General features: G+C 41.1%; 1 protein-coding gene across 1 annotated transcript; it reads left to right on the top strand.

Moving 5' to 3' along the window:
• Positions 1 to 2,738: 2,738 nt before the first annotated feature.
• On the top strand, positions 2,739 to 19,297 carry GATM (glycine amidinotransferase). The gene is made up of 9 exons (XM_032343597.1): positions 2,739 to 2,909; positions 4,419 to 4,637; positions 11,803 to 11,998; positions 12,868 to 13,058; positions 14,235 to 14,372; positions 14,547 to 14,711; positions 16,136 to 16,199; positions 16,680 to 16,796; positions 18,260 to 19,297. Exons 1-9 carry the CDS (start codon positions 2,841 to 2,843, stop codon positions 18,370 to 18,372), a joined length of 1,272 nt encoding a protein of 423 aa, XP_032199488.1. The 5' UTR covers positions 2,739 to 2,840; the 3' UTR covers positions 18,373 to 19,297.
• Positions 19,298 to 19,606: the final 309 nt, after the last annotated feature.

The following is a 19,606-nucleotide window of genomic DNA, read 5'->3' as shown; positions in this document are numbered from 1 at the left end:
TCTTAGACAAGATAGCTAATTCCACCCACTGTGTATCTGTATCTGTATCTGTACAGACACAGAGTTTCTGTATCTCTTAAGTTCTAGGAACACATTACTACTCTTGCTTCCTATGCACAGATTCTGACGTCAATCATGATAGTCAAATAAATGAATTCTTACAATGGGCTCTTTTGTTGTTCATTGTGTTGACCCAAACAAAGACTTTACTAGCTTTTGGGGTTTCTTTAGTCTCAGAACACATTTCACAAACTCTGTACTTTGTTGGGGGGAACCAGGTAAAGTTGAACATGTCCCCAAAGCAACAGTGATGAAGGAGAAATCGGAAAGTGGAATAATTTGCCATGCTTCTGATGAGTTTTCTATTCCTTGTGCTTTTACCCCCACATGACCCTAAATTATGCTCCTAGATTAACCCATAAGAGTATACTACAATTAGACATGAATATGTATAATCATTAATTATGGGACCATCAAGATCCTAAAATCATTGGTTTGATAAAGTTATTGGTGTTACATTAACCTATTGCCAATGAGGGAGAACAAGGCAAGAGTCACAGTCTATTCCACTTCTTCTGGGGAAAAAAAAAAAAAAAAAGCAGCATAAACACCAAGGAGTTTCCAGGTATCACCGCAGATACTTTGCAGAGTCAGACAGACCGTATAAGACAAACCAGTAGGGAAAGCTTGTGCTTTGAAGTGATGAAGTCAATCTAAAAAGTGTTACAGATTTTTTTCAAGAACAATACATATATCCATACACAAGAAAGAAAAAAGGAGTGAGGAAAGAGCTTTGATTTGCTTTTATAGCAATAGGACTGTTTTGGGTGGCTCTATCCACACACTTTCCCCTGGGTTCCAGAAGATAAGGGTATGTTCTATGGCTATAACATGAGCCTTTCTTTATGAAAATTTAATGACACCCTGGCCTCATTATTTCTAGGAACTTCCAATTCTTACATCTGGAAAATTAAAATTAAAAGTGTCTTTAATGGATGATATGAGGGTGTCCTCATATCTCAGACAGAAATGGTACAAAGTAATGTCAATACCATTTGTTAGGTGTACTTACTGTATTCTTAAATTCCTTTATTGAAGAGGAGTATAGCTTTGGCCACCCTAAGTACATTAGAAAATTAGACCCTCAAGGTGGTTGCATTTAATTCTTGGGAGAGGTACTTTATAAATTTTGAGAAAGATTAGCCAAAACCTTAATTAATAGTGTGATTAATTAAGGTGATGCCTTCATTAGAAAGGAGGAGGAATTTGATTCCGGGTCACAAAGCAAGTTAGTAGCAGAGCTAAGACATGGACCTAGACTTTCTGACTCCTTTCACCCTATTATACATTTGGAGGCCTCCTTACTGTAAGGCCTGGTAAAATATTATCTCATATTCATATAGCTCTTAGTGCCACACCACGTTCAGCATGTACAATCTCTCCTTTTGGCCCCTCAACGACCCTGTGTGCTAGAGACAATAAATGCATGCGTTCTCTCTTTGAGTATAAGGTTGCAACTCAAGAAGACACATAGTAGTCTATAATAGAGTCAAAACTAGCACCCAGTTCTCCCAGTTCCCTCTCCGGGGCTCTTCTCCGGGGCTCTTTCTACCATGCCATCCTGCTTGTCTGGTCCCTTCTATCAGTGAACTTTGGTTTGAGACACCAGAATTAAAATGACAGCTCATTTTTAAAAATTACCTCTTTTGTAGGTACAAAATGAAATATTTAAATCTCTCTGCCCCCTTTCCTCCGAGGTACTTAAATGTTAGACTGAGTTCTCTAGTTTTGCACTGTCCGGGAACGACTTTTCTAGGAAACTACCCTAATTAAGTTGAAACAAAAATTTAAATACATGAAATAGAAGGGAAGATGCGTCTGCAGTCCTCCCGTATATCTGGCCCACATCAGTCTCCATTGCCATGGTTGAGTTTCTCAAGCCAGGGCACATGGCCAGCGACTATTTGAAACGCCTGGTATTCCCCCAAACACCTAACAGGCTAGTAGTAGGTGGAAAGTGCAGGACCCTGGGGGAGAGATGACCTGAATTCCAGACTTAGGCTTCTCCAGTCCCAAACCCGGTGTTGCCTTAAGAAGCTACATAAACTGGGTCCCTGGGTGGCTCAGTGGGTTAAGCCTCTGCCTTCACTCAGGTCATGATCTCAGGGTCCTGGCATCAAGCCCCACGTCAGGCTCTCTGCTCAGCAGGGAGCCTGCTTCCCCCTTCTCTCTATGCCTGTCTCTCTGCCTGTGATCTCTGTCAAATAAATAAATAAAATATTTTGGGGGGGAAAAAAAAAAGAAGAAGCTACATAAACTTTAGGTGGTTCGGTTCACTGCAAAATGAGGGGACTAGGTCAGTGCATACAGACAAACGTAACCGTTTAACTGTACTTACGCTTTACCCACGTCATCCAACAATGTACATTTAACGTACTATTGAGTTTCCTTCGTCAGAAGTCGCGTGCTCCTCCCCTCCCCGAAGCACGGGTGGGCCTCCCGCGGCGGACGGAGGCTGGGCTTGGTAGCCGAAGCCAGTCGGCCGACTGACAAACTAAAAAAAAAAGGCAAACACCGGCGCTGGACCCCGCGCCACTCGCTGTGCCCTAACGGTTCCTAAATTCCGGGCGGCGGGGCGCGCTGGCCTGCGCTCCCCCGGCCCCGCCACCTGTTCCCAGCAGCCAATGGGGCGCGCACGGAGGGCGGCGGGGCGGGGCGAGCCTACAAAAGTCGGGGGCCGCGCGCCGTGACATCGCCTGCTGGCGCGCCCTCGGGAGGCTCGGACGGACGCGGCCGAGCACCTGGAACATTCCGCTCGCGGACAAGCCGGGCGCGGGGCGATGCTGCGGGTGCGGTGTCTGCGCGGCGGGAGCCGCGGCGCCGAGGCGGTGCACTACATCGGCTCTCGGGTGCGTGCGCCTCCCGCCTCGGCTGGCGGCCGCGCGCGCTCCCCCTCGCCTTCCCTCGCTTTCCCCAGACAGCATTGCATGACAGTGTCCCTCGGGCCCCCCTTGGAAGCTCAGCTTCAACAGTCTTTGCTGGCTGCTGGGAGCTCGGCGGGTTCCGGGGAAAGCGGGACTGGCATTGGGGTCACACCCCGTGGGCTGCAGCGGCCGTCACTGCAGGGCGCGCCGCCCTCCCCGCCCGACGCTGATTGCTCCGAGAGGCTTCCGGCCCGGGGTGAGGGTGTGGGACCGACGAGTGACACTTCTTAAAACAAGAATGGAATTATAGGGCTTCAGTGCAGGGGATGGGGCATAGAATTGGGGAGCCTGCGGGCAAATTCGTGTGGCGTGGATGGACGGGAGAGGAGGCAAACTGGGAATCTGGGATGGAGAGGGAGCAAGCAGGCCCACTCCAAGAATAACGTGCAGTCCCGAGACCAGAGAGGAATTGGAGTTTAGTTCAGGCTGTACCCAGACTTTCTGCCGGGTCCCCGCCCTCCGCTTGCCGGTTTCTAAGCGTGCGTCTGCAGACCTCCTAGCTCCTGGGACAGGAATAGCCGGGCAGTTAGGCTCTCTCCTGGCAGCTGCTTCTAGAACAGCTGTCACTCTCCTTCCTCCTTTGGTCCCCACCCTGGCTCCCCTCCTGCCTCCTTCCTAAGGCATTTAACAGAGTAGGAGCGACATTGGGCGCAGGGGAGCGGTGTGGGGTGTGGGTGGTGTTTGAGATTTGCGCGGGGGAGGGGGGGCGGTGAGGGACTCTCCCTATTGTAGATTTTATAGGCCCTGGATTTTCAAAAGGCTTTTTGGAAGTCCTTAGTTCTCTTCTCTGGTTTATAAATTTGTGCTTGGATTAATTCTATCATGGCTGGGATACTATGGACCATCTGTGAAATGGAGCAGATGGCACTTGGTTACTCTCAGAATTGAATTGCCAAAGAGTGGGAAGTGTGTGTTAGCAATGCAGAATTTTTAGTTTGAAGCTGATTATTCTGAAAGATAAGGCTCTTTACATATGCTTCTACATTTTCATTTGGAAAAAAAAAGTATTAAAGTACTGGTGACTTTTAACACTGAAGGGGGAAGGAGGCTTCTTCCTCCAGCTGGAGTTGCCAGGGAGATATGGAGCAGCTTTCTGTGGTTTTCTAGGAACGGGGTGATCCATCATCTATGGAAGGGTTGCTTAAAGCTTGATTAAAACTTGAATGCAGAAAACCATTCTGAGATATTAGGACAGAATCTAATGAGGGGCTTTAAAGAGTTATGTCAATTCACATATAGAGAAAAAGATAATTTATAAAAAAACAAGAAGGGAAAACTATAGCCCCACTACCCACCTATATAGTAACTAACATCTTGATTTACATTCTCCTAAAAGATTTTAAATGTCTGTATTATACTGGGTTTCATTCTATCTCCTCCTGCCTGCAAGTACTGTATAGGAACATGCAATAATCTCTTCTTTGTTCTTGGAAGCTTGGAAGAACCTTAACACGGTGGGTGCAGAGAACTTTCCAGAGCACCCAGGCAGCTACTGCTTCCTCCCGGAATTCCTGTGCAGCTGATGATAAGGCCACTGATCCTCTACCCAAGGACTGCCCTGTCTCTTCTTACAACGAATGGGACCCATTAGAAGAAGTGATAGTGGGCAGAGCAGAAAATGCCTGTGTTCCACCATTCACTGTGGAGGTGAAGGTAAAGCAAGGGTATTCACATGTCTGAAGGAAGTTCACTCCTTACCTTCTGCAGGCTGGCCTCTGCCCCCATTCTCCTCTATAGCTGCTTTCACTGTACCTTACTCCAGACCTCTGAACCCCAGTGGTGATTTTAATTATCTTACATGAAATACCTGTGGTGTTTGATTTTTCTTAAAGATTTTATTTATTTATTTATTTGACACAGAGAGCATGTGCACAAGCAGGGGAAGCTGCAGAGAGAGAGAGAGAGAAGCAGGCTCCCCACTGAGCAGGGAGCCCAAGGTGGGGATCCATCCCAGGACCCTGGGATCATGACCTGAGGCGAAGATAGATGCTTAACCAACTGAGCCATCCAGGCGACCCTGGTGTTTTATACTATTTACACAAATAACTCCTTCCTTCAGATTCTGACAGATCTCATCTGGAAATGTAGTTCTTTCCCTATTCCTCACATCTTCCTTCACTGTCTGTAAGGTTACTGTTGAGCAGAATTTCACTTTGGCCCTCTTCTCACAGCTTCGCCTCCCACTTCCAGTCTGGTCCCGATCTTTCTCCAGATCAACGTGTTAAAACTCCTTGGCACATCCTGAGTTCAGCTGCCAGCCTCACTGCTATACTGGACCCTTCTTCATTTCTTCCTTTCCAGTTTTGGCATTTCTATTTACTAGAACTGAAACAACAAGGAGCCATCTTTGATTTCTCCCTCGGTCACATCCTCTACATCCATTGTCCAAGATTCAACAAGTCCTTTGTCAAAAGCAACCTTACCTCCATCCCTCTGCTGCTGCCTTAGATCAGGATCACATATACTGCCTGGACCATCGCAGCTAATCCCTCACTGGTCTCCCTCATTTGTTCTTCTCTCCAAACCACCTTCCAGCTTCTGTGAGAGTGATTTTTAAATTTTATTTTAAAGATTTTATTTATTTGACAGAGAGGGAACATAAGAAGGGGGAGCAGCAGAGGGAGAGGGAGACACAGGCTTCCTGCAGAGCGGGACCCTGGGATCATGACCTGAGCCAAAGGTGAATACTTAAGGACTATGCCACCCAGGCACCCTGAGAGTGCTTTTTTATTTTTATTTTTATTTATTTACTTTTTAAAGAGAGATTTTCTTAAAGTAGATGTTCTTTTTTATTTAATATTTTATTTATTTACTTGACAGAGATCACAAGTAGGCAGAGAGGCAGGTAGAGTGAGAGGAGGAAGCAGGCTCCCTGCTGAACAGAGAGGCGGATGTGAGGGGCTCGATCTGAGGACCCTGGGATCATGACCTGAGCCGAAGGCAGAGGCCTTTAACCCACTGAGCCACCCAGGCGCCCCGAGAGTGCTTTTTTAAACCAAAATTGGATCACGTTGCTCATCCTGCTCCTATCACTCCTCTATTTCCCAATTTTCTTTTCTTTTCTTTCTTTCTTTTTTTAAAGATTTGATTTATTCATTTGACAGAGAGAGATCACAAGTAGGCAGAGAGGCAGGCAGAGAGAGAGGGGTAAGCAGGCTCCCTGCCACGCAGAGAGCCCGATGCAGGGTTCGATCCCAGGTGGGATCAGGGCTGGAGCCAAAGGCAGAGCCTTAATGCACTGAGCCACCCAGGCGCCCCTTCCCCATCGTCCCCTACCATTACCTCCAATAAAGTTCTCATGGTATTCAAGATCATTCACAATCTGGCTCTAATCTGCCTTTCCAGGACTCCCCATTTCAATCATTGGCTCATCATAGAGGTGTGTTAATATGGCAGGTTAGCAGATGTCTATTCTTGTTTGGGTCCCTCTCAACTCTAATATTTCACCTTGGTTTTCAGCAGACTTCATATGACAACCGTATAAGCAGCCAAACTAGACTTCTCACTGTTCCCAAACAACCATCATGACTGTGCTCCCACTGAGGACTCTTCCATCTCTGTTTCTGTACCGCTCCTGTCTGTAGTTTAAACCTACCCCTCTTACTACCACAGAGATCTGATGGTCCCTTCCCCAAAGCCTTCCAGGGTTTCGCTGGCAACAAGTAATATCTCCTAAAAACTCCTAGTATTCTTTATGTGTAATATTCCTAAAGCTGGGCCTCTGTGGTTTGGTTTTTAGGTTTCATCTTGGATAAGGGAGTGCCATCCACATTGCGACACAGCCTGAGCTTCCATTAACCATGGGTTCGAAATATATCTTCAATGTACTTAAATTCCTCCTGATTATTTACAATATTATTTATAACATGGATTAAGGAAATAAGTTCCATTACATCATTGCCCTCATGAGCAGAAATGCTGCCTACCTTGTACTGGGGCTCCAGAGGTATCAGCACAAAAGACCTTGCTTTCTGTTCAGAGAGATATCTTTGTCTAGAAACAAAGACTAAAGCTAAGTATCTTATGCCAGCCACTTGGCAGTTGAATTGAATGCCAGAAAAGTAAAGGAAAAGGCAATGACCAAATGCTGGAGAGTTAGGAAGTCTTCTTGAAGAAAATGACTTTTAATTAGAAAAGAGTGTAGAAGAGAGTGTAATAGAAAAAGTCGTAAGTTCTAATTGTTCTGAAACTACCTCTGGTTCTGATATGTGATGTTTGCTGAACAGATTAATTTATGTATCATCCATGTGTTTTAAAAAGGCAGTTTCTTTTTTAAGTCTTTTTTTTTTTTAAAGATTTTATTTATTCATTTGTCAGAGAGAAAGAGGGAGAGAGAGCCAGCACAGGCAGACAGAGAGGAAGGCAGAGGCAGAGGGAGAAGCAGGCTCCCTGCCCAGCAAGCTGTGGGACTCGATTCCGGGACGCTAGGCTCATGACCTGAGTCGAAGGCAGCCGCTTAACCAACTGAGCCACCCAGGCATCCCTTTTTTAAGTCTTTTCTTAAAAAGAAGTCCCATCCCTTAACCATTTTAATTTGGTGGAGTTAAATTTCAGATTCAAGCAATAGCTTAAATTTTACTTGTCTGTAAAACTGTTGACTTTTGTGCTATGTAATCTTATAGAAACAGACATGATTCTCACACATGATTTTGAGTTCTCTGTCATTTTTGGAAAGTATACCAGGCTGAAGTCAGGAGACCAGGACTGAATTACGTATTTGATCAAGAAGCTTGATACTAGTCTTGGCTAATCAGCTCTTTGACCTTGTGCAAGATTCCACAGATTTCTGGGCCTCAATAAAGTGACGATGTTAAGAGGTTTGCTATCTACCTAACAAGATTAAATATGAAGGTAAAAGGTTGCATGCTAAGTGTTTCAAGGGACAAAACCATACTTCATTACTGTTGTGTCGATCTAGGTTTACATTACAGAATTACACTGTTAAGTGCAATGATTGTAGATATTGCTAGTATTAGCAGTATTGATTTCATTCGTCTGGTTATTTCTGCTTTATGCTACATGCTAAACTAGGTAACTAGAGAAAATTAAAGACATGCATACCCCCCAGAAGGCAAGGCCTTACTAATGGAGAAAAATGATACAGATGTATCAATCATCTTGGGAACAATGAAAGATAAAATAATGTATTAAACTGCTTTGAGCAATTAGGCATAAGATTGGTTGGAAGATATAAAGGCTACAGAAATTTTATGGGAGTAAGGACTATAGTTTTCAGGAAGCACAGTTTTTAAAGGCTATGTAGCTTTTTATTCTGTAAAACATAATGAATACTTTCTACCAAATATGTGCTTTTTGTTTTGCTTTTATCTTTAAAACAAAGCTTGCAAGAAAGGATCTTTTATAAGTAAGAAAGGACCTTTTATAAGATACAAAGTCAGTCAAGGTTAATGTACTATAAGCTTGAGGCTGGATCTATCTATCTATCTATGAAATACCTCTTGATATTTCGTAGCTTCCAAAGACTATTTAAAATTCGTTTGGCAACTGACCCCCTCACGCCCCGGCCCTCACACGAACCCAAAGGGTTTTAAGCTCTTAAAGACTATAAAGTTTCCAGGAGTGCAGCCATATCTCTGCAACAGGTTATTAAAAATATATGCTAAGAATTTACCGTAGTGTTTTTTATCTTGCAGACACTTGGTAAATGATTGCTAACTCATTTAGCAGGCTTACAAAGGAAGTGTAAATAATTTCCAACTATGTCTTAGAAAATATAATGTGCCTTGATCATTTGGACTTTGTTCAACCTTAGCCAGACAGAGTATGAGTTACACAAGGAAACTCACACTGTTCAAGTAGATTTTCTCCCCCCCAGGAAAGCTTAGTTCCTATTTACCAAGGCCAGCTTCATTCTGCATAGTTACACAGAATACTTTGGAATGTGTCCGGCAAAACAGCATGGCTGTGCATCTGCTGGAACCAGTTTTAAAGTTTCAAAGGCTTCTTGTCCTTTAGCGGACTGTAAGCGATGTGCCTGGCATGAGAAGGGGAAAGTGATGAATGGAGGAGTAGTACCGTCATGTGTCTGAGAGGACTATAAAGACTCATTGTTACCCTCTCCTTCTGGGGGCTGCTGCCGGACTTCCTAGGAGTGAGAAACAGTGGAAAGCTTTTGTTTTTAAAAAGAGTAGATTGATCTTAAAAACTACGTGAATTAATACCGATCGTTTGATACTGATGATATTTGTCACAGGCCAGAAACTGAGCCTATTGTTTTCCTATAGATCTTCAAAAGAAAAGCAACTAGCCAATAATGTGGACAGGGATCAGCAAACTTTTTTCTGCCAGATAATAAACATTTCAGGCTTTGCAGACCACACATTTCTGTCATGACCACTCACCTCTCAACTCTGCCACTATAGTGCAAACAAAACAAAACAAAACTGCTACAGACGATATGTAAATGAATGTGTCTGTGTTCCCATAAAACTTGTATTTACTTGAAAAAAAAAATAGCCATGGACCTTTAGTTTGCCAGCCCATTTTTAGAGCCTCACCGGCATCCTCCATTTTTGTTAAAGACATGTTTTTCAGATTCTTATTCCTTCTCCAGCAGGCTCAGCTCCAGCCTTACTGGTGTGAACCTAGGTAATGAACTAACAAGAGGCAGATCTGCCTCTATATGTTTGATATTTATCAGACTGAGGTGGAAATGGAAGTAGAGACAGAAAATCTGGAAAAGACATCATCTTTGACATTACGGGGCTAGACATCTAGACACTGTATCTCATCACCCAGTTCCCTTAACCACTATCTGAAATTGTCTGATTTGTGTGGAAACCTTACCTGACATGATCAGGACTGGTAGGTAGTCAGTTAATCGATGATATAAAGAAATATTTTTCTTAAATACCTCCTTTAAATATTTTTTAAACTTAAAGTATATGGATGCATATCACTTTGCCAGTCTTCTGATGAAAGTCCAAGTTTTCTCCTAGCGTTTGGATCTTCTGATTGGAATTCTGCCTCATCTACCTTGATAAATTACATCCATAAACATCGTCTACATTTCCCAATGTATTTCTTTAAATTGAGAACTTAGGAACATGCTAAACAATCTGAATGAAGAATCCTTCTACATTTTTATATTTTTGAAAACCATTATTTTACAGTTGTTAGGCTTGCCCTATTTCAATAGTCATTTTTAGCAAATCGAGCCTTTTTAAAAACATTTAACTGGTTTTCATTCAGTTGTCTTTTTAAAATGCGTATCACCCTTGGACACTTTCTAAATGTTACGCTTTTTTTTCAGCTGCCAAGTGTGTGAATTCATTTATGGGATCACTTCCTTCTGTGACAAAAGGACTTGAAGTGGTAGGAGAACTTGGAAAGACTGGGGAGGGGAGGCATGTCTACAGGGAAGGCTAGGAAGTAGCAAAGGCAGATTTGGGCTACTGCACAATTTTGCAAAGTGCTAATTCTGTTGAATGAGAAAATCAGTAATGGGTTTTTAAGAGCAGCAAAGACAATGTTTGTTTGTTTGACAATATGTCCCTAATTTTAAGGGGGCAGTGTCCTATTTTCCTACAGAGTATCTTGCAGTGCTGTTTTCTAGATAGAATTCTGGGATGCATGGGTAGCACATGGTTTTATCTAAGTACGGATGTGCTCTTATCTTAGGCTCTTTTGTTTGTTTTCTTATTTGATTTGGTTTAGTGTAACCATCCCTCAGAATAATATGTTGCTCAAAATATAACTTTAACTAGTGAGGAATTGTACTGGTCACGCAAGCATGCTTAAGGATGACCTTGAGAAAAACATGTACTAGCAGCAGGCCTCTGGTGGAGGGGATGATACATGCCCTGAAGCCAAGCAGCTGGGGATGCCCGCCAGCTCAGGGCGGGACACCATCTGCTTCGCTTTTTCCTGTCTCCTGTACCTCAGAGCAAGCCTGCCGTTAAGGTAATCCCTTTAAGTGTGCTAGCACAACTACAAATCCAAGCTGTGGACCAGACACACCTTACTCTTCTTGTTTACCTTGTTTACCTCTAAAACTTGTGACCAACATCTGACTCACATTCCTTCTTGTTTACCTACTAGACCTATGGCTATTGTAAAACCTTTTCTTCTCCTTTGTTGCTAACTTGTATCTAATAAATATGAGACTGAGGAGTTGTTTGGGTGACAGTCCTTCCAGCTGTTGTCCCCTGCTCCTTGTCTTACAGCTGACTTGTTTGTGCCTCATTCCTTTTCCATGCACCATTAGGAAAGCGGAAATTAAGACTGTCTAACGGAGTCCCTATGTCCTGTTTTGTCTATGAAGCTTTTACTATGAAGGACCAATAAAAACTGGAGAAGACTCCAAGCCCACCTGAGGGCAGACATGCTGTGAATGGCAGGGCAGAAGGTCGCGGGCAAACAGTGCAAAAGGTCTCAAAACATCAAGGAAATTTAGAATTCTTCATTCAGCAAAGATTGAGTGTCTTCTCAGAGAGGCAGTGTGCTCAGTGCTGGGGATCAACACTAGACAAGATATAGTCTTAATCTCATTTCCATTAAATTATACAAACCAGGGGCACCTGGATAGCTCCATCAGTTAAGTGTCTGCCTTTGGCTCAGGTCATGATCTCAGAGTCCCAGGATCAAGCCCCACGTTGGCTCCCAGCTCCGCCGGAAGTTGCTTCTCCCTCTCCTCCTCGCTCATGGTCTCTCTTTCTCTGTCTCAAATAAATACAATATTTTTTTAAAAAAAAAAGAAAAAAATAGGTTACAGAAATCCTTGTTCACTGCCTAGGACTTCATCATGAGTTGTATTTTTCCCTGATTAAGTATTTCACTTACTTTCTCCTGTTTGTAGGCCAACACATATGAAAAGTACTGGCCATTTTACCAGAAGCATGGAGGCCATAATTTTCCCAAAGATCATTTGAAAAAGGCTGTTGCTGAAATTGAAGAGATGTGCAATATTTTAAAAATGGAAGGAGTGACAGTGAGGAGACCTGACCCCATTGACTGGTCACTGAAGTATAAAACTCCTGATTTTGAGTCTACGGGTAAGTGATGTTGGATACCTCAACTGCTAGTGTCTTAATTTTTAATTTCTTTCTTAAAAGCTCAGATAATCTCTCAGAGATTCTTTTAATAATCCTTTGAAACTTTAAAGATTACTTAGGAACAGATTGGTTCTTTTCAATATGATTAAGATGTCCATATTCTCAGCTCCATTGTAAATCAAAATCTTCTTGAAAGCAGCAGTTTTTCTAAACCTTATGATCATTTCCTTTCACAGAACAGTGGATTCCATGTCATTTACAGAAGTTACGAGGGGAACAGAAACATTCCCATTTTAGTTTTAACTGACATTGCTACAAGATTGTTTCTGTGCCTGAGCTCAGTGTTCTAATTCACAGTTCTACAAACGATCCTTGGCCCAATTTTTATCTTGTGGTACTGATACTCCCTGAAGAACTCTGTTTCTATGTAGCAAGAAAGGAGCTTACAAAACGTGAAAACTTGGTCGTTCTAGATATCTTTGAACAAGGACCTTTTTCATTTCTTCTTTGTTCCTTCCTTTGTTCCTTCTTCTCTTCCCTTTCCTTTCCTTCCTCACTCCCTTTCCTTTCATTTCCCTCCCTTCCTTCCTCCCTTCATTCCTTCCTACCTTCCTTTCCTAGCTTTGCCATCACCACACATTCTAACAATCTAGTATATATCACTAGTATATATCACAGCCTAGTCTATATCATCTAGTATATATCACTCCATCTTTTTCCATTTGCATATAAATCAATTCATACACATTCCTATAGATTTTCTGTAATTTTTTTTTTTTTAAACCAAGACATGGGATCCTATTATATAGATTCTTCTGTCTTGGAAATGAGCATTACTGAGGTTGTTGTGGAATTTTTTTGTTTGATAGGTTTATATGGTGCGATGCCTCGAGACATCCTGATAGTTGTGGGCAATGAGATTATCGAGGCTCCCATGGCGTGGCGTGCCCGCTTCTTTGAGTACCGTGCATATCGGTCAATTATTAAAGACTACTTCCACCGTGGCGCCAAGTGGACAACTGCTCCCAAGCCAACAATGGGTGATAAGCTTTATGACCAGGTAAAACCCTAATTATAGGTGAGCTTATTAGTAACTTCTCTCAATAATCCAGAGAATGAGATAGAGATTCTTTGAAACCTTGTATTTGGTATGCGTTTGAGAAACTGAGAACATCAACTGCATTTAAAAAAAAAATTGTTTTATGATAAAAATAAGGTAAATGATATTGTGATAATACCAGTAATAGTAATAGTAATAGCTAACACTTATTTGGTGCATATTATGTGCTAGGTCTTGAACTAAATGCTTTTATACATTGTCAGTCCTGTTTATTCTTCACAAAACCCTCTGGAGGGAGGAGCATCAATCCTTCCCTTACTGGGAGGAAAGCTTGCCTAAAGGGACATAGCTATTCATTGGTAGACACAGAAAAGTAACTTTTTCTTCTGAAAAAACAGCGGGGGTCTACAGGCCATATTCACAGTAAAAGGAAGTATATATCCCTTGTTAGGTCACTTATTACTTGATCATTTATAGAAAGAATCAAAAGATCAAAATTGGGACGCCTGGGTGGCTCAGTTGGTTAAGCAGCTGCCTTCAGCTCAGGTCATGATCCCAGCGTCCTGGGATCGAGTCCCACATCGGGCTCCTTGCTCAGGGAGCCTGCTTCTCCCTCTGACTCTGCCTGCCTCTCTGTCTGCCTGTGCTCGCTCTTGCTCGCTGTCTCTCTGACAAATAAATAAATAAAATCTTTAAAAAAAAAAAAAAGATCAAAATTACTTCTAGGTGTTTCAAGACAGAAATGAGTAATGAATTCATTCCACCACACCAAATCCACTTTGGCAGGGGACGCACGGCATCTTGTTTGATGGTATGAGTTAGGCTCAGGACCAAATTCCTTTTCTAAAATAACAGAATGACTTCATCCTGTTGACTGTCACTATTGTAGATAGCTACATAAATCAATATGAGTCATGAATATTTTCAAAATCATTACCATTGCTGTACCGTTTTCTTATAAGTATCAAGAAATTGCTGTCATGCCTAGTTTTGGGCTTTTGTTTTTTGTTGTCAGTTTATTTTGATTCAGTTAGCATGGGCCTACCTCTTCCCCGTGCATGTTTTAGTCTAAAACAGGGTAGTACTATTTTGGGAAATGATGTTGAATTAATTTTCTTAGTAATGGATGTCCCATAAGTAATTTCCTTTGTATGTATTCATTCTCGTTCCAATTAGAATTACCCTATCCATTCAGTAGAAGACAGACACAAATTGGCTGCTCAGGGAAAATTTGTGACAACTGAGTTCGAGCCATGCTTTGATGCTGCTGACTTCATTAGAGCTGGAAGAGATATTTTTGCACAGAGAAGCCAGGTTAATAAAAGCTGCCTCTTAAATTCCACACTTTATTATTACATTTTTAATTCATTATTGTATTATTTACTTATACATTATTGTATTTTTTGATGAAAATATTTTCATCCTATTTTTAGTTATCTAAATGTAGAACCAAATCTTTATAGAATTATGTCCTCCTTTCATTTTCAGGTTACAAACTATCTGGGCATTGAATGGATGCGTAGGCATCTTGCTCCAGACTACAGAGTGCATATCCTCTCCTTTAAAGACCCCAATCCAATGCATATTGATGCCACCTTCAATATCATTGGACCTGGTCTTGTGCTGTCCAACCCTGACCGACCGTGTGATCAGGTAAGGGAGCCCTTAAGACTCTGGAGAAGCATTAGAGTCTACCAACTGAAGTAACTACCATTTTTATTTTAAGCACTTCCATGGTTCCTAATGGTCCTAAATGACGGATTCAGCGGTGCTCAACATTATGAGAATCAAACATTGGATTGCCTGTGGTGGATTTACTGTAAGGTGACCAGAACTCCCAGATGTATGTTGTAGCCATGATAATTAGTGTAGTGTCATCAGACTTTGACTTTCCTTAAGGCTTGCCTTAAGGCAAAGCCTCCAGTTTGTGTGTCTCTGTGTGTTTTTATCGAAGAGAGTATATTATCCTACAGCTTGCAGCCAAGATCCCACAGTAGCTGAACTGCAAACAGAATGATCCCTGCATGGCGGGACAGTGACCCTGGGTAGTGGGTGTCTTTCTCCCTCTCCAGTGGGTCAGTTCCCCTTTGCTCAGCCCCAACCCACAGGAAGGAGCAGAGCTACTGGTCTCTGAGCGCAGCTGGTCTGCTACCATCTGCAGCCTCCTGCCTCTGCTGCCTCCCTCCTACTTCCAGTTGGGTGGTGAGTGACTTTGTGTTATTTGTTAGGCTGCAATATACCTCTTAAAAATGACTACTTTAGGGGCGCCTTGTGGTTCAGGTCATGATCTCAGGGTGCTGGGATCGAGCCCCGCATCGGGCTCTCTGCTCAGCAGGGAGCCTGTTACCCTCTCTCTCTCTGCCTGCCTCTCTGCCTACTTGTGATCTCTCTCTGTCAAATAAATAAATAAAATCTTAAAAAAAAAATGACTACTTTACCATGTCACTGTTTATTTCCATCCCATATATTTATACCCAATGACCAGATTACTTATCCGTTTTCACTTTAATATAACTTATTGATATACTAAGTGAGTATGTGAACATAAGAATGGCTGGGTTATAATGGTCAGTAAGGACATTTATGGTTCTTTGGGAGTACATCCTTAATACCTGTCTCTATGCTATGGTAGAGATGCAAACTGATGGACTATGAAGTGGATGGACTATGGGTTTAACACAGTCATTACATTTTTGTTTCCTTATAGCTAAATAGATAGGAGATATTTTCATTTGCTTTAATGTGAATTTGTCAAGGAAAGTATCTTCCATGTTTTAAGATCTCTGAAACCTAAATAAAGCATGAGAATATTTTTAAAAGCTTTAACATTTCTGTTACTATTTTTTTTAACTTTAACCTGGTAATATGGTAATTTCATTTTACATTTCTAATTAGGATTCAGATAAAATCACTCCAAATGTTTGGAAATATAATTATATTTTGGCAGCTGAGAAGTCAGTGTCTCAAAAAGAATTATTAATCATAGGAGCTATCAGAGACTACAAATGATAATAATAGCATATATAGATTTAAACCTCCTTGGGGTTTTTGTTTGTTTGTTTGTTTCTGTCTTGCAGATTGATCTTTTTAAGAAAGCAGGATGGACCATAGTTACTCCTCCAATACCAGTCATCCCAGATGGTATGTTTACTGTTACATACTCCCGGCTAAAATGAGTATTTCAGTGACTGAAGAGCTTTCATCTATAGACAGCAGCCCAAATCTTAGTACTTTAATAAAGAAAATGTTTCCCCAGGAAGGAGTAAGCTTGCACCTGGGCCTATAGGTACAAGAAAAGACTGGGACTTATGTTTGTAATCTCTCCTTCCATACACAATGCAAGTGAGAAGATGGGAAAAATCAGCATAAAGCAACATCACAAAGCAAGAAATGAGTTTTTAAAGAAAACAAGGTGAAATCCAAATGTGTAATAGGAATCGATTGAGTCTAGATTGAATCCTAACATTTATAGATAAACTGTCTTAAGATTAAAATAAAATTCCATAGGGAACGTGAACTACTGAAACAATGGAAGTGTCACTTTAATATTCTTCACTTTGGAAGCCTTGCTTTAAACAAAGATGATAGTGGACATGATTTAACAGTTGTTACAATTTTTAGATCACCCACTCTGGATGTCATCCAAATGGCTTTCCATGAATGTCTTAATGCTAGATGAGAAGCGTGTCATGGTGGATGCCAATGAAGTTCCAATTCAAAAGATGTTTGAAAAACTGGGTATGTATTATAAACGAGACATGGCATCATGCATGGAAGTATTAAATCAGAATAACTAAAGAAATTACTGCTAGGTCTGATGTATGATTTACGTAATTCAATTGCTATTCCTTTTAGAGGTACCACGTTATTATTTCATAGATACACAATATTTTTATTTCTAACAATCATAATCCCAAAGGGTTGGAGATGCATTTCAGGCTCCTCAAACATCCCTTAGCAATAAGTATATCAATCTTCTGTGACTTATCTAACCTCTTGGTGCCCATGTATGAAGATTCTTGTCTCATATTTCAGGTGTATTACCCAGAAGAAATTATTTTCCCCCTTGACACATCCCTCTTTAACGTGTTATCAGTTGAAAAAGACTGGCCTGTCCATTTTAGATTGAGCCCAATCTAATGATTTGATCTCTAATGCTATGCCACTTTTTTCCTAATTTTCATGAAACAGTTTCTTTGTCCATTAAGATTTTATTGTTTCTCAACTTTAAATATTATTAATAACCAGATATATGATTCATCATATTTTATGATTTACACACAAGGAACTTGTTAAAGCAAACTTTATCCAATAACTGGAACCTTTCCAATTCAGGATTAAAATAGCTCTGACCATCTGAATAAGAGAAATACATCTGTCTACCAGGAAACACACTTGTGTTTAAAAGTCCACTCTTTATCCCAAGCCCACTCCTTACCCCTTGCAAACTCTGTTCTTACTTCCCAAAGCCCTGCCCAGTCTCACTTTCTTGGGAAAGTCTTTTCCAATGGCTCTTGCTGCCTTCCCTCCCTGACTACCCCAGTGGAACTTTTAGTGACTCTAGAGCTATCTTTCCTCTCAAAATAATGTGTTCTTTGAGGGAAGAGGATAGATTTTCTTTTTAAAATACTGTTACGCTGCATTGAACACTACAACAAAAAACTTATGATGTACTATATGCTGGTTAACTGCACCCCCCAAAAATGAAAACAAATAAAAAAAATCCCATTGTGCTGAACACAATAGATTTCTTTCTAAATACAGTTGGTTAACTGGGCCATGCACATCATCACAAGCACATCAGTGCAAATGATGCCAGATTAAACTACTTGCCTGAATAGATTTGGTACCTGAATGAGCATCCAACCCAGCATACTAAAAATACAAGCTCAGTTCCATTGTTTTCTTAAGGTGGTGAAGTTGATCCTGTCCCACTCATCCAACCCACTGAGGACACTGAGAATTGTCAGCAGAACAAAATAGACTTCACCGTGTCTGCTGTCTGGTGAAGACTTTATATTAGCAGTGGAATAGGTTAGATGAAATATAATTAGTGACAAAACAGTTGAAAGACTGTTTGGGGTTCAGGTAGACTTGAGGATTAGAGACACAGGGTTCCTACCTATCTTTGGGCTTACTTTCTACAGGAGAATCTTCTTGGGCATCCATCTAACTGACCACCTGTCTCTCTTTTGATGCAGGTATCAGTACCATCAAGGTTAGCATCCGTAATGCCAATTCCCTGGGAGGAGGCTTCCACTGCTGGACCTGTGATATCCGGCGCCGAGGCACCCTACAGTCCTACTTTGACTGACGGGGCCTGACGGTGCTGGTGGCTTGGCCTCCAAGAAATCTAGGAAGCTTAGGGATAAGGTTCATTCTCCCACTTGAAAAAGTGCATGAACTGTAGTGCTTTAAACAATCGTATCCTTAACAGGGGTCTTAAGCCTGGTTTATTTTTATTACTTTTCTTTGATGTAAGGAAATAACTTGTGCTAGGTCTTACTTTCTCCTCCTAAATTCATTTACTATTTGGCTTTAAGTGTAAACATTTGGTGAATGTATACCAACAAAAATTAGTTGTTCGAGTAACTTGGCCACTAATATTTAACCATCTACCTCTGTTTCTAATTTTCTTTCCAAAAGGCAGCTTGAAATGTTGGTCCTAATTTTCATTATTTTTTTCCTTTTTTCTAAGACTTGTGAATGTTTGTATCATTTCTTTTTTCTAAATGAGAGAAAGACTTAAAATATACAAAGATCTTAAGCAGAACCAGGTAACTGTCTCTTTTTCTAATGAGGAGTTTTGGTAATTTTTAATTTTTTGTCTTTAAAAAATAACCTAGACTATGCAAACATATTAAGTGTATTTTCCATGAATGTTTTTAGTATTCTTATTTCAACATTGCTATTTGCTACTAAAAACCTTTTCATACAACTTACCTCATTTCAAGTGATTTAATCTTTCTTCTCTGTCCAAATTTTAAAGAATATTTAGTGCAATAGGTTGTTAGTTAACTATAAGTTCTGATCCTAAATTTTGATCTCTAGTGTCTAATGGATATATTGCATTTTTGATAATCTAAGCTTGGTTTACAGATATGCAAATTATTTCAAGCACAGACCTTAAAAGCATTAAAAAACTAATGGAGGTAAAACATGTATGCAATGTGAAATAATTTTAATGTTGGATTGTACATGTATTTTTATTCTAATAAACTTTTATGTTACAGAATGGATTTCATTAGAGTTTGGCATCAGCCCAATTATTGTTTTTTTAAAGGTTTTATTTATTTATTTGACAGACAGAGATCACAAGTAGGCAGAGAGGCAGGCAGAGAGAAAGGAGAAAGCAGGCTCCCTGCTGAGCTGAGAGCCCTATGCGGGGCTCGATCCCAGGACCCTGGGAACATGACCTGAGCCAAAGGCAGAGGCTTAGCCCTCTGAGCCACCCAGGTGCACCTCAGCCCAATTATTTTAAGCATAGGTAAATTATAAGAATGTAGCTCTAGGGACAAAATTTTAATGCTCTGAAATAATACATTCAT

Source organism: Mustela erminea, chromosome 5 (assembly GCF_009829155.1).
Source record: "Mustela erminea isolate mMusErm1 chromosome 5, mMusErm1.Pri, whole genome shotgun sequence".
NCBI lineage: Eukaryota > Metazoa > Chordata > Mammalia > Carnivora > Mustelidae > Mustela > Mustela erminea.
This window is presented reverse-complemented; position numbering and strand designations above follow the sequence as displayed.

Bases quoted from the DNA above. Each gene is read 5' to 3' on its own strand.
- GATM (XM_032343597.1), top strand. From the start codon at position 2,841: ATGCTGCGGGTGCGGTGTCTGCGCGGCGGGAGCCGCGGCGCCGAGGCG. The intron at 4,638-11,802 runs GTAAAGCAAGGG...TCCTGTTTGTAG, and splicing joins CATTCACTGTGGAGGTGAAG to GCCAACACATATGAAAAGTA. The intron at 16,200-16,679 runs GTATGTTTACTG...TACAATTTTTAG, and splicing joins AATACCAGTCATCCCAGATG to ATCACCCACTCTGGATGTCA.